At 40.0% G+C, this 14,360-nt stretch overlaps 1 protein-coding gene across 7 annotated transcripts in view; it reads left to right on the top strand.

Moving 5' to 3' along the window:
• The window catches only part of KYNU (kynureninase), a 58,900-nt gene that overhangs the window by 25,918 nt on the left and 18,622 nt on the right, over positions 1-14,360 (top strand). For all 7 annotated transcript variants that reach the window (XM_027695984.1, XM_027695985.1, XM_027695981.1 and 4 more), the window contains 4 exons: positions 556-630; positions 1,968-2,114; positions 8,212-8,310; positions 9,064-9,137. In XM_027695984.1, coding sequence (XP_027551785.1) covers positions 556-630; positions 1,968-2,114; positions 8,212-8,310; positions 9,064-9,137 — 395 coding nt within the window. The remainder of the gene's footprint in view (positions 1-555; positions 631-1,967; positions 2,115-8,211; positions 8,311-9,063; positions 9,138-14,360) is intronic.

The following is a 14,360-nucleotide window of genomic DNA, read 5'->3' as shown; positions in this document are numbered from 1 at the left end:
AAAGTGGGTACCCAGGGCTCTGCAGAAGTGATGCTCAGTCTTCTCCTTGGCTGTTATCCATGCAGGCTTGGCTTTCTGGCAAAGAAAAAGGTAAAGCACATCCTCCATCACATTATAGAATGTGGTCTGGTAGAGCACCTCCTTCATCACATTATAGAACCACAGAATGGTTTAGGTCGGAAGAGACCTTAAAGATCACCTCGTTCCAACCCTCCAACCACGGGCAGGGATGACAACCACTAGATCAGGCTGCTCAGGGCCCCATCTCCACCCTCATTCTGCTCCATGAACTTATCCTGTAGGATTTAGGCTTTGACTTCTCACTCAGAAGTCCTTGCAGTCTTTCATGAATTAAATTTGTGTCTTTTTTAATCCAAAAGAAATCTGCAAACTTTTCAGTGAAGTTGGATTATGCTTTCAAAGCATTACTTTCAGTGAAAGGCAAGGCATCTGAATTCCTGTTTGAAAGTTCTGATGTGTTTGTCCTTTTTTTTTTCCTTTTAGTTGTATATCATGTATTTGTGTCAATGTTATCTGTATGGAATTCTCTTCCAGTATGCTGTTGAGTCCCAGCTTCGACTGCACGGGCTGGATGTGGAGAAAAGCATGCTCCTGCTGCAGCCACGGCAGGTTGGTGAGGAACCTGTCAGTTCTGCTTGCTGTCACTAAGGGCAGAAACATATTTCATGTGAAAGTAGGGCATATATTCTCAAATATTGTAGTGTCTGCCTGCAGAAGTTATAATTTGTATTAAAACTCTTTAGGTAAAATTTATGAATCGTGTGGTCTGTTTCAGGGTATATTTTTTGACATTAAACCCCGCTTTATAATTGCTGATTCAATAGTTAATTTTCCTGGAACAACAACAAGAAAAAGGTTATTTTCCCTATTTTTCCTGTTTGCAAAAGCCTACAGCACACTGAGTCACCTGCAAAATATAGTAACTCATTGAGAAAGCCCATTGTCCTCTGAACGTCCTAAGGTAAGAGATTGCCATAACACGAGCAACACTGTCTGTATCAGCACAGACTGAGAGAAAGGTCTGCTCTGAGTAATATGCAATTCAGATTAATTTGAAAGGCTGCCTCGCTTCACTTCTGCAGCATTAAGAACTTTGTCACCTAACTATAAACCGAGGGTGACCTTTTGCTTCTGAGATCTGAGTCATCTTGTGAGTAAAGAGCCCACTCCTGAATGCTTGATAGATTTGCAGAGATTGTTGAGATAATAACAGTCCCTTGCAATTCAACCATCTTGCCCAAGCTCTTTTCAGTAACAAGTCTAATTTAATTCTAGGTTTTCACTGCCTAATTGATCCCTAGGTGGTGGTATGTTTTACAAGATCCCTTGCTAGGAAGACAGGAGGAAGATGGGGCAGTAATTTTCCTATAAAGAATCAAAAATGAGGTGTTTTTTTTTTTCCTTTTGGTTGAAATTTTTCTATTTTTAATGACCATAGGTTTAGGGATTTTTGTGCTTTTGATGATGTGAGACATTGTTTTTGAAACATAAATATGGCAGGTTTATAATAGCTTCCTGTGGGATACCAAGTTTATTAAAAAAGTACCGAGTGAAAGTGATAGACAACTTTCAAGTCTTGTGGGTGTCACAAACTTCAGATGTCACTTAAAAATCATTAGATATTCTGTTTGCACCAGGAATTTTTTGTTGTAAATTAAAACTGTCAGAAATATTAGAAAATATAAAGCATTTTAGAGCATGAATTGAATAGACTTCTTATAACTGGCACCTTCAAGACTCATTTGCTAATGATTTTTTTTGAGGTTAGTTGCTTATAGGCTACTTCATAGCACTACCTTTGTACATCATTACCATGCTAAGGATTTGCTTTTGATCTCCTTATGCAAGCAGCGTGTCTCATGGTAAAATATAGATTATGAAATAAGGACTGACAGTTTCATTACTGCCAGAGTTGATGTAAAATGTGTGCTTTAACTTTGTTTTAGGGGGAGGAGACCTTGAGGACTGAAGATATCCTTGCTGTAATTGAGAAGGAAGGGGACTCTATTGCAGTCATTATGTTCAGTGGGGTTCAGTACTACACAGGACAGTTGTTTGACATCCCTAGAATAACAAAGGCTGGCCAGAAAAAGGTAGGACTGCTCCAGTTGCTTCCTCTTAACACCACTTTTAGGTCAATTTTCTGTGTGATGTATTTTTAATTTCTACTATTTTTTGGTAACAAAACATGGAATTTTGAGTGACTGGTAAAATGTAAAAGCATTCTGTGCCCTTATCCTTTGGAGGCTGTGTGCTGCATGAAGAAACAGCAGTTAGAGCAATCTTGCGGGTGAGTCTTAACCTATATGGAAAGATAATTCATGACTATTAACTTATACTTGGCTTTTCTTGAAGGATAGGGTATCAAGAGTTTCAGTGCAGAAGGAAGAGGAGGTAACCACAGCTGTAATCTCTCTATAAAAGTTAGTTTGTGTTAGATTTCTGCTTTATTTGGCAGACTTTCATGATTTTCCTCCTTTCCCTCTGCCATGTTATGGCAATTTCTGCCCCCAGTAGGTAGGAAGGTGAGTTCCCCATGGAGCCAGTACCGCTCAGACTAGGCTGATGAGTTTTCAGGAGACAGGCACAATGTGGAGCACATCAACATCACAAGATAACTGTTTTTTAGTGAGGATTCAGCCTTTGGAGCTTGCAGGCTCTGTGGACGTAGCTATAAAACTCTTTAACCATCTCAATTGCCTTAGGAATCCAGGAAAAAATAGTTTTTAATTAAGTCACGTTATGAACAGGACTTCACCAGACTTTCCACAGTGGCAAACCTTTTACTGAATGCACCTTATCTCACACAAGATTAAATCACTCAAGGGTAAACTTATTTAGTATCACTGGGTTTTTTGGCAAACCAGCTAACCCTTTATATTTGATGGTTTAACTCTCTGGAGAGGTTTCTGGCTCACAACAGCCTATACATTTTCTGCTGCTGTAGGTTTGGCAGTGGAAATTTTTCTGGAGGTCGGGGCATAAGTTATGCTGCTGGAAAGTGATGGTAAGGTCCCCCCTGGGAGAGCAGAGCAGGTGTGAGAGCTAGTGCATGGCCCATGGGATATAAAAAGGGAATGTTCTCACAGAGCAGCACCTGGCGACAAAATTGGTGCTAAAAACAGTACAAAACAAAACCAACTTCTGAAGTGGATGTAGAAAACCAAGGGAAAAAAGAAATGGGGGGAGTCAGCTGCAGGGGGAAATGGTGTTGTCTATTAGCTCTAAAAGCAACACCGTTATGGTGCTTTCTTGGAGGGTCTTCCAGCACTTTGCTGACCACAAATAATCACAAGACTATGCTGAAGTGTCAGAAAGGGAAGACAGGTTATTAACAGGATGATGCCACCCACTGCTCTGCTCTCTCACACTCCTGGTGGCAGAAAAGCTTTCATTCAGCCGCCAACACCTACGTGCCTTCAGTGCTGCTTCCCAGAAATCTGCTCCGTGATGTGTCTGAAAAGGTGTCTGACAGAGAGAAATCTTTCTCCTCTTCTATAAACATGAACAACCTGGGAATAGCCTATCATTTCACCACCTCCCTAAAAATGCTCTCTGGACTGTGGGACATGGGCTTGGATGAGTGGAAGTGATGTGGTTTCACTGAGAGCTATAAACTACCCCGAAGTGGTTGAAAACCTGTGTCCTGGGGAAGAGTGGTCACTGATAGTTTATTACATAGAGTGAAAATGGATTTGATTTTTATGATATCTGAGGACATAACCAGGAATTCGTGGAGAGGGATTAAAATTTCTATAAGGCAGTGCAAATAAAAATATTAACTCAGGGGTATGTGCTTCCACACGGATGCACACAAAACCACTGTGCATTTTATACAGAGACTGTATCATGTTACTGAAGAGGAGAACAATTTCTGACAGCTGTTCATCATTCCAGCAGGCACAGGTAAATGTCAAAGGCCCGTTTCCACCTGCATGCCTGTTAGGGGTGCTATAAGTAGACCTGAATCTCTTCCTCCAAGATTTTTCAAAAGTGGAGGGACCCTAACAGATTTAATTACCAGTCTTTTTGTGGTTCGAGTGTGTTAGGACTGGGATATCCAGGTAGATACTTGGCTTAAAATGTCGTTAGTATTTTGAAAAAGCAAAACTAATTCAACCTGAAGAACTGTTTGAGTACCCTTAAGGCTTGGAAAATGTGAGCCAGCCCTGCTTTTATTTCCCTCCTGTCAGATACGCTCAGCTCATTGTCCTTATGGGTTCTGCCCTGGGGTTAAGTAATTGTTTATATGCTTATACAAACCCACTATGTAACAGACTCTTATACCTCACTTAAACGTCTGCATATGGTAAATATTTACTTGAATAGCCACAGAATCAGCGATTCATGAAGAATTTCTCTCTTAATATTGGTTAGAGCTATTCCTGTTGCTTCTCTTATCTCAGAACTTCTGGTTATCAAAAAGCCCAAAATGGGGGATCTTCAAAAACAATTGGCTCCTCTCCCCTTTTCCCAGGTCAGAGCTGAGTTTGGAGCTGCTGTTGGATTAGAGGAGAATGAAACCAACTGCTAAAGCAGAGTAATTAACATCTATGTATCTATAAGTTTAATTGGACTTCAAGAGCTTCTGGACCGATGAAACCAGTATTGTCTTATACATATTAGCACAGAAAGACTGGAAGTCCTTTTAAAATACATTTTGAAAGAAGATAAGATTGAAAAGCCATGTTTAGAGCAAAAATGCAAGGTTCTCCTTCCCAGTGGTGAAGGGTGGTGAATGACCCTGTGCTCCTGAACAGAAAATAGGTTGGGGAGAGCTGACAAGCAAACGACTCAGAAGGCAAAAATACAAGGTGAAAATGTCATTCAAGAAAAAGAGAGGAAAAAAAATCACTTGTCAGTATATTAGAGAGAAAAGTCCTTCACAGATGGTCTTAATAATTCTTTTAATGTACAACTGAAATAAAATCCCACAGTGTTGTACCCTATCAGGTCTTGGAGAGAGATTTGAGCTGCGAGCTCTGGAGGTCTGGAATATGTCCTAGGATTCTTGAGGTCAATCATTTATGAATTAAGTTACTGATTTCCTTTTACATTTTTTAAGCCAATTTCCTAAGTTCTCTACGTACATTAAGATTCCTCCCAGAGTGAAAGCTCTGCACATAGACAGCTTCATTAAGTCATTAAATATTAAATGAACTAAATTAAGCTTGAAAAATTACCTCAGGCTATTTTTCCATCTAAGGTCTCTCAGATAAATCAAAATTACTACATATTGTGCAAGAGACTCATCAGCAGGCTGAGGAGGATGTAACAGTTTTCCTTGTTTCATACTTTTGAGCTTGCTTTAGAGGATGGAAGGGGCTGAGTCGTTTTCTTCTTCTGCAAGTTAAGAAATGGCTGACTTTTAGAAGACTCTACCTTTCAAATACAATTTTCATTTCATAAGTTATATTGTACTTTCCACTGACTCTGTACCGTTATGTAAAATATTTTAATCTCTTGAGTTCCCAGTAGGAAGAGCTTTAAGATCCTTCATCATTTCTTTTCTTGTCTCTCTTTCTAAATGTCCCAGCTTTGCCGGTGTGAAGCTGTCATTTCTCTCCCTCTCTCCAAATGTCATTGTCCATGCTGAGTTGTTACCTGCTGGTTATCAGCAGCTACCCAGACACTTTGCAGAAATGACTTTTAGATGTTGGAACGAAGCGGAAGAGGCAGGGGAGAGCACACGTCCTCTCCCTCGCCCGGAGCAGATGGAGAGCTCTGTTTTTCCCCCCAGTCTGGGGAAGCGCTGTTCCCACGCAGTCCTGGTTCTGCGTGGCTTGTGCAGGGAGAGCTGTTTCAGTTTGTTTTACTTTTTCCGTGCGATCCGTGTGGCTAAACATTTGCTGTTTGTGTGACTCAAGTGCCAGACACCTCCCTGGGAAAAAACAAACCAGCACAACCCGTCTTGCAGACGACGACTCGAACAAACTGGTGCGAGTGGGTGTTTCTGAGACGATGCAGGAAACCTGCCAGCTCCGAACCCAGATTTTCAGGCTGTGCCTCAATACTAAGTTAGAAAGTGCCCAATAGGATTTGCCAGCTGATTTCAAAGTACTGGGAAGCAGTTAGAGGAGTTCAGGAGGATGACCCATGGGTGGTATGTCTATGGGCCTCCTGTTTGAGGGCTACGAGCCCATGGTGTGGGTTCAAGCTGAACTATTCCAGCCAGTGTCAGTGGCCAAGGAATTTTGAACATATCTTTGTTACAGGTATAGATATGGCTATGGAGCATCTTTTTACTACCATGACTGCAAGGGCATCCAAACTGTCCTAAAGCATCTTGTCTTACCTCCCACTTTGTCATCTTGTGCTTGGACATATTTTCTGTACAGTTTATGACTTACAGACAACTGATTTTGGCACATGACTTATAGAATCAAATTTCTTATGGGTTTCTTCTTTGTGAGCAACTTCCGTTGTTTTGTTTGTTTTGATTTTGTTATTGTACTGCCAGGCACACACATTCTGAAAGACTCTCATCTTCTCATCCTATTGTGTTATTCCTGGTTTCCACCAATGAATCTGCCATAGAATTGCTTCCAAAAGTTTGTGTGGGATGTATGTACAAAGGGACACCTGTAAAGGTCTAAATCCAGTCAGCTGAACTTTGAAGTTAATGCCATAAAACTCTATGAAAACCTTCTCCTTCACTGGCAATTGGCTTTAGTTTGCTGTAGCTTATTTCTCTGAAGCCATTTTATCCCTGAATGAGAGCATTCCCATGGGACTTCAGTGTGCTTCAGCCTCTCTACCTTAGCTTCACCATTTCAGTTGATCTGTTTTAACTCAGTTCTGCGTGTTCCTATGAAGTCAAGACACCAAAATTATTTATTGAGACTCTTATTCCAATGTTTAGATCATGCAAGTGCTATGGCAGTGAGTTTTCTTCCCGTTGCTTTGCAGCAACTTCTTAAGCTGATAACTCCACCAAAGCCTCCATTAGAATTAACATGTCACACCTTCTTAAAATGCTGCTTCATTCAAATTGTTATCTAGTTTATACAGAAGATTAAATATACCAAAGTACTGTTTAAATAATTTAGCTAAGGCTCTCTCCATGCAAGAAGCAGCAGGAGATTCTTAAAAAAAAACCCTTTTGTTTTATTATTGGATGCTGATTTTTCTGAAGCCTGTGCTCTCACTCCTATTCCTACCCCGCTGCTTGCAAGCAAGCTGTTTGTGTTTTAAAAGCAAAATGCAAAATAGCATTTAATTCGTAGTCCAGGAACAAAAAAGCAGTTTTATTTCTCTGCACTTAAATAAATAGCAAAGCTCGGAAGAACTTTTTAGTTTAAAAATGCTGCCATCCAGTGGTTATTTCGTGTGTAAAACCTGCTTTTTTGGTCTAGGTGTCTCTGGCCCTTAGATGCTTTTTTTTCCCCCCTTTCTTTCCCTATGCAAATTGTGGTGATGGGAAATACACCACTTTTCACAGAGGAATGGCAGAATTCTTCTTCTGAGGGACAAATAAAAACGGCTTTAAAGATCAGTGTGTTGCATAAGATGCTATCTCACCCATTTGGATTCCCAAAGAGCAAAATCCTTCTAGTTTAAATATCAGGGAGACCTTCAGTAAAAGTATATGGTGGAATGTAATTGTTCATGAGTAACTGGCATCATTATGTACTTTACTACTTTGTTTCTGCATGTTGTGTCATAAAACAGGTTGTATTTATGCATTTGTTCTGAATACTTATTTCAAGTGATTCCACTTTATTACATGATCAACATCTTAGGAATCTAAACCATATCTAGTAATAACTCAAAGCAGATGGGTCTTGATAGATTCATCATAGAAGGGTTTGGGTTTGAAGGGACCTTAAAGATCATCTATTTCCAACCTCTCTGCCATGGACAGGGACACCTTCCACAGGTTTCTCCAAGCTCTGTCCAACCTGTCCTTAGACCTTCCAGAGATCCAGGGGCAGCCACAGCTTCTCTGGGCAACCTGTGCCAGGACCTCACCACCCTCACAGCCAAGAATTTCTAATGTCTAATCTAAGTCTCTCCTTTTTTAGTTTAAGTCCATTTCTACTTGTCCTATCCCTACCTGACTTTTTACAAAGTCACTAGATATTGTGCCTATGGAGTGAGCAAGTAAAGCTCTACTGGTGTTTTTTTCAAAATAACTTCATGGTGATAATTATCCTAGCAAGTGGTATAATAATCATCTCTTTCCTGCAGGGATGCCTTGTTGGATTTGACCTGGCTCACGGTGTTGGGAATGTAGAGCTTCATTTGCATGACTGGGGAGTAGATTTTGCCTGCTGGTGCTCCTACAAGGTAAAATAGGTTCATGGTTGGAGACTATTTTCCATAATGTCACTTATATCATGGGTCAGCAAACAGGTCAGATGAATAAGAACTGCACCTGAACTGTTGATCAAGACTTGGCTGAACCTTTGAACCAGCCACAGTGAGGAGATGGACACTGGCTTTAGTGGTGGCTTTGTTATGAGAGGTTCCAAAAACTAACAGTGGTAATGACCTACAAGGTCTTGTGACCGTGAGGTGGATGCTGGTGGTGGTTAAACATCTGCTCTGAAGCACATTCTGCCCTGTGGTCACAGCATCAGAGGCTCTTCTCTTATTTCCCACACTGAGAAGGTCTCACAGCTACAGGGTTTTATGAAGTGGTCCCTAGATAAGATACTATTCTTGCCCAAACTTAAATAAGGTATCTTTAATTCCTTTGACTTCTATTGAGATTAAGAATCGACAGATATAGTCAGAGGGATTGTTTGATGACTTTGCTATATGTATTATGAAATGGAATTGTTTCAGCTGTACTTCAATTTTCTAGCCTGTTAGACTTCAATTATTGTACCTAAGCCAAGAGAGATATTTTAAAATCTAACCTGAAAAAATATATCTGCTTTTATCTACATCAGCACTTTGTGACAAACGCTAAGATCTCCAGTTAGAAACCTCTAGAAATGTTAAAATTGGTCTGTTTTGTAGAGCTGGGTGAGGGAAGGAAGGTGATATTTTACAGATAATGAGCACGACATGTACATGTTGATTTATTCTTTGCAGTATTTAAATTCTGGAGCAGGAGGCCTGGCTGGTGCCTACATTCATGAAAAGCATTCCAAGAGTGTTAAACCAACGTGAGTATTTTTCTACACCCAAATAAAAGTCCTGTGAAGTTCAAAGGGGAAAATGTCTTCCCTTTGAATAGAGATCTGAAAGTGAAATTGTGTAGATACCTAGTCTTAGAATATGGGCATGTGCATCTATGCATATATTTATAAAAAGAGAAAAAATTTCCTGTTGCCAAAAAAAAAAAAATCATTAGGCTAACATTTGTAACTGATTTATTGCATCAGTGAAAAGGGTAGTACAAATTTAGTCAAATTGTTTATATGACTTTGTTACTTCAGATGAATTGTTGTATGTGAATTTTAGTAAATTTTGGAATTGGTAATGCACATGCTCACATCTTAAGTGCCTTTCCTTCTTGAAGTCTGCTATCAGTTCTAAACGAAGTAGAATCATGAAAAAGTGTTGATAATGTTAAAAACAAGTAACCTAAATCATGTCTGTGAGGCTGTTTAATGTAAAGAGAATATTTAACATCTTCCTTTAAAAATGGATTTTTAAAAAATCCTCGATGTCTCTGGGTGGTGAACAAAATCAAAGACAATTTCGACTCCGTGCCTAATAACTCTTTAGTACTGGCATGTTTTCATTAAAATTATATCCACTGGCAAAGCTAGGAAGTATTACATGGAGATCTGTGTTCTCAAAGACTGTATAATCCATGGAAAGCTGAGCTATCAACTGAGGTTAGCTGCATTAAAAAAATACCTGTTATTTAAACCAGTATATTACTATATTCTATGTATCTATATTAAGAACAGTAGGATTAATACTTTCAATGCACTGACAAATGTAAACATTTCTGGCTGTAATGCTTGGAGAAATTGCTTGCACTTCCTTTTATTTTAGCTTGAAGAAGGCAAACTAAATCAGGTTTCAGAGACAAATAATATTATAATAAGCAGCTTCGCTGCACTGTGCTCGTTTCAGACTGTCTAGACTCTCAGGAGATAACAAAATAACACTGATAAGTTTTTCTCAGTCACCCATAGCAGAAAACTCATTAGGATGACATACGACCTGTTGTGAGCTGATTCGATCCTTATACGTGAACACTGGCAAAATATTCTGGATATCTGGATATTTCTTCTGGAAAGTTTTGTACTTCCCTGTTAGTTGGGTGCACACATTGTTCCCATGGCCCCACCTGGTTCTGCGGTTCCTGTGGATCCTAATTTTGGGGAACTGGGAAGATGATGAATAGTTGAAATGAATGTAAAAAATCACAGAATAGCAATAGGGCAAATGAATAAAATATCAAGGACTTTGAGTCTTTTTTCCTCCTTGATGAAATTTTGAAACTTCTGTGAGGGCACAAGCTTCGTATTGTAGGTAAGAGTTTAAATTAGTTTTTCCTGAACTGGCTCCTTCATACATAGTCATTAATTTGTGTACCGAATCTGGCTACTGAATATCTTAAACACAATTACCTATATGAAATAGGCTTTTTCAGCCTGGGGCCCAATTAAGGATATAATTCCAACCTTCCTGCATAGTCCCTCTGCATTATTTAATCATAGTTATTTCATATTTCCTGAGATTTGATAATCACTCATCAAATTTGTTTGTAGTTCCTATGCCCTGGTTGCATTACTTCTCTCTCTTTCCCGCATCAACCAGTCATTTCAGGTCTCCAAATAAGGCACTGAGACAAAGGAGAATTTGTCTATGTCAAAGTATTCAATTTTATAGCTGATTTAAATGCAGAGCAATTTTGTGTATGTTGTACAATCAAATAGAGTGGAATTTAACTGCTTGGGAAGTTGCAGCCTTTCTGCTGGAGCTACAGTCTTTGGCTGTCATCTGAATCAAGGATGACACCCAGTGGCCACACAACTTCAGTCAAAAAACAGAAGCACCAAACACTTGTTTCTTTGCATCTCAGCCCACACAAATGCAGGGAATTAAATTCCAATCCAGCTGACACCCTTTTGTCATTTAAAATGTCTGAAATATTGTTTTTAACTCACAGCCGATATTCTGCAAGTCACTTTATCCACCTATATAGATTTCCTTAATTTGTCTCATCCTTCATATTTTCTGCAAGCTATTGACTAGGTAGTTATTTTTATAAGGAAATAATGTATTGGACCTTAATAGAAAAATGTATGTTCTGACCATAATTCAGAGAGGCAGTTCCAAGGTGTTTCCCTGTTACTGACTGAGGCTGGGGCAAACAGGCCTTAGGTACTTATTGAAAATTAAACAGCTCAATCCAAAATTTTCATTTTAAACCCCTCAAACCCAGCTACTGCCAATCACCAAAGGAATTTAGGTATTTTGGTATTAGGTATTAGGTATTAGGTTTAAATTCACCTAATTTTGTGAGTATGCTTCTATCCTATGTCCAGTTTAAGAAACTGGGTTCCCCTCCAGCTGCTCCCTCCAGACCCTGCTCCTCCAACAACAAAACACTTATTTGCTGCTTTCTTTTAAAATGCAACTCAAGAAAGAGTTACTAAAGTATTTAATAGCCATCAGTACCTGAGACCATCTCAGAACTGCTTTCTGCCTTGGGGCTGCCATTGAGGTCGTGGCTGAGACCTCCACAACCCAATCCTGGCAAAAATCAGTAATACCATGGCATGTCCCAGCAGACAAAAGGCAAACCAGTCCCACTCTTCTTCTTCATGGATGTGCAAGCTTCCTACAAGAGTTATAAAGCTGGTAATTCACTAACTTGGGAAAGAATTTATATCTAAGGGCAAGGTTTTGTCCTTAGATCTGATGGCTGGCAGATGGTGATGCTGTCTTATGTGTCCCCTTCTTGTTTTGCATCTTTGCAGACACCATCCTTGTGTCCTGCAGACACCTTGGCTTAGCTGGGAATAGTTCTCTAATTCAGTGCAAAGGCCATGGGTCTAAAAGTGACATGTTGTAACCATCCCAATTAATATCACCCAAGTATGTTGGGTAGTCCTTTGCTAGTCCCCCCATCTTTCTCCTTAGAGCAGTAAAACTGAATCAATCTGACATATATGGGTTCGATATATCCCCATTCTCTCATGATCTCACCTCTTTTGAAGTCTCTCTTAATACTCAAATAGCTTTTTTAATACCTGCTCTATATATCACAATGCAATATATTCCTGGCTAATTGTGTGAGAGTGATTTCTTTATGGGAAGATTTCAAATAAAAAAAAAAATTACCTGGAGAGAGCAGAGCTATGAAATACTACTGAAACTGTTGGGTCAGTGCAGGCTGAGCCTGTGCCACCAAGTTTCCATATGAGTGTTGCAGAGGGGAAGTTTCCAAGACACAGAGAGCACTGAAGTGACCTACTAATATTGAAATTTTGCTTGTCTAGCTGTTTGGGCTCCAGAAATTTTCCTTTTTAATTTTTTAATATTTTATTTTTTTCTCTCTCTACTTCTTCATTTATAAAAAGAAGTATAATTAGAATTACCAAGTAATTTAGCTATAATGAAACGTGAATATTTGTGAGCAGCTGGGGAAGAAGGTGCAAGAGAAGTCAAGTGTTCACAGCAGAGTATTTGCAGCTGTAGATGTGCAGGGGGTTCAGCTCCGCTGTCAGCTGGCATAAGGGATGGGAGGGGGAAAACTCACAGAGCCCTGAGACAGTAAAGGAAGGAAAAGGCACAATTTAAAGAGATGAAAGGGAAATAAATGTATGTAAAGCAGTCAGAAGAATAATAGATAAGCCTTGGCAGAGGATTTAATGAAAACTGTACACAGTTTAGTGTTTAAAATGAAAGGATTTATCAAACTTAGCTTTAGCCCACTCTAGCAGCAGGTAGAGTTTAAAAATGAAAAGTTTGTGTGATGTGAAGAAATGCTGCATGTGCAGAAAGCAGTCGATGTCCAAAAATGTGTTGGCTTTTACTTTTTTCTATGATTAAAAAAAAAAGTTTCAAAGAGCAAGAAGCAAAAAGGTAGCTATTTCATACTGGCTTTGAGAAACACAAGGCACCTTCAGCCAATTTCTTCATAGACAGAGGTGAGATATCAACCCTCTCTCTTAGATCACTTCCCTGTTTGTTGTCTTGATGCCGATGAAAATGCCAGAGCGTAAACAGCTTCCTGCTACTTCTTTATAGAGACCTGCACAGCCTTTTTGGTATGTGAACTTTAACCCTGTAATGAGATAAACAAAAATATGCTACTCCATAGACCTTCCTCTTCCCGTTTTTCCCAGGTGCTCTGGGACCCCATCCTGCTCCAGTGCAGATCCTGTCTGCCCAGTAACTCTGTTTTGCAAGAGGTTACTCAACATCCTCTAGGACTGGCAGTTCCAGCTTAGTTTTTCTTTAATGATTTTCTTGATCTATGAGGAGATACCACATTACTCTCTTTTGAATTAGACTCACATAATCCCCAAAATAAATAGCTGAAGCTTCTGTGAAACTGCTGAAAATAATGTATCTTTGGTGGAATGTGAGTTGGAAGCAAATGACAGTTGTAAAAAGATTTGGAAGGCTGTTTTATGTCTACTGTACTGGAAAGAACTAAAGCTGCCCTTGTTTAAAATGCTTCCAGGAATCAGGGAATTACAGAGTGGTTTGGGTTGAAAGGGACCTTAAAGCTCATCTCACTCCAAACCCCCTGCCATGGGCAGGGACACCTTCCACCATCCCAGGTTGCTCCAAGCCCCGTCCAACCTGGCCTTGGACACTTCCAGGGATGGGGCAGCCACAGCTTCTCTGGGCAACCTGTGCCAGGGCCTCCCCACCCTCACAGCCAAGAATTTCTTTACTCAGACTGAGTCTTCTACTCAGACTTTACTGAGATAACAGACTAAGGTGGTCCATTTCTCACTGACCCTGGAGTCTGTCACCTCTGAATGTCTCAGCACTGCTGAAAGCTTTAGCAGAACAGAGCACCTCGTCCTGCTCAGGGAGAGGATCTGGAGAAGCAATGCAGAGACTCCTGAATGCAGCCAGGTGGGAAAGTCAGTGGTGACAGATGGAAGTGTACAGGCTGCTGTTTCCAGAAGGGTTTGTCACTGGTCCTAGTGGACTCAAACTGTGGGCTAATGTAGGGATAAACTGCCCGTCCAGTGCAACACGTGTCCCCCGAGCGCAGGAAGAATCCTCTACTAAGGTAGAGAAACGAACTGTTGCTTTGCCAAGGAGATGAGAGCAATTTAGCTCCTTGAGCTAATTTAGAAACCAAAAGTTAAAACCTCCCTTGGGAAGAGACTGTTTAGGAATAAAGCTATCGGCTAATTAGGCTTAATTGCATTGTCTTGGGACAAGTGATTTATTGGGCC

Source organism: Neopelma chrysocephalum, unplaced genomic scaffold, assembly GCF_003984885.1.
Source record: "Neopelma chrysocephalum unplaced genomic scaffold, ASM398488v2 Primary Assembly neopelma1_103b, whole genome shotgun sequence".
Lineage (NCBI taxonomy): Eukaryota > Metazoa > Chordata > Aves > Passeriformes > Pipridae > Neopelma > Neopelma chrysocephalum.
The sequence above is the reverse complement of the archived record's forward strand: the minus strand, read 5'-3'. Positions and strand labels throughout refer to the sequence as shown.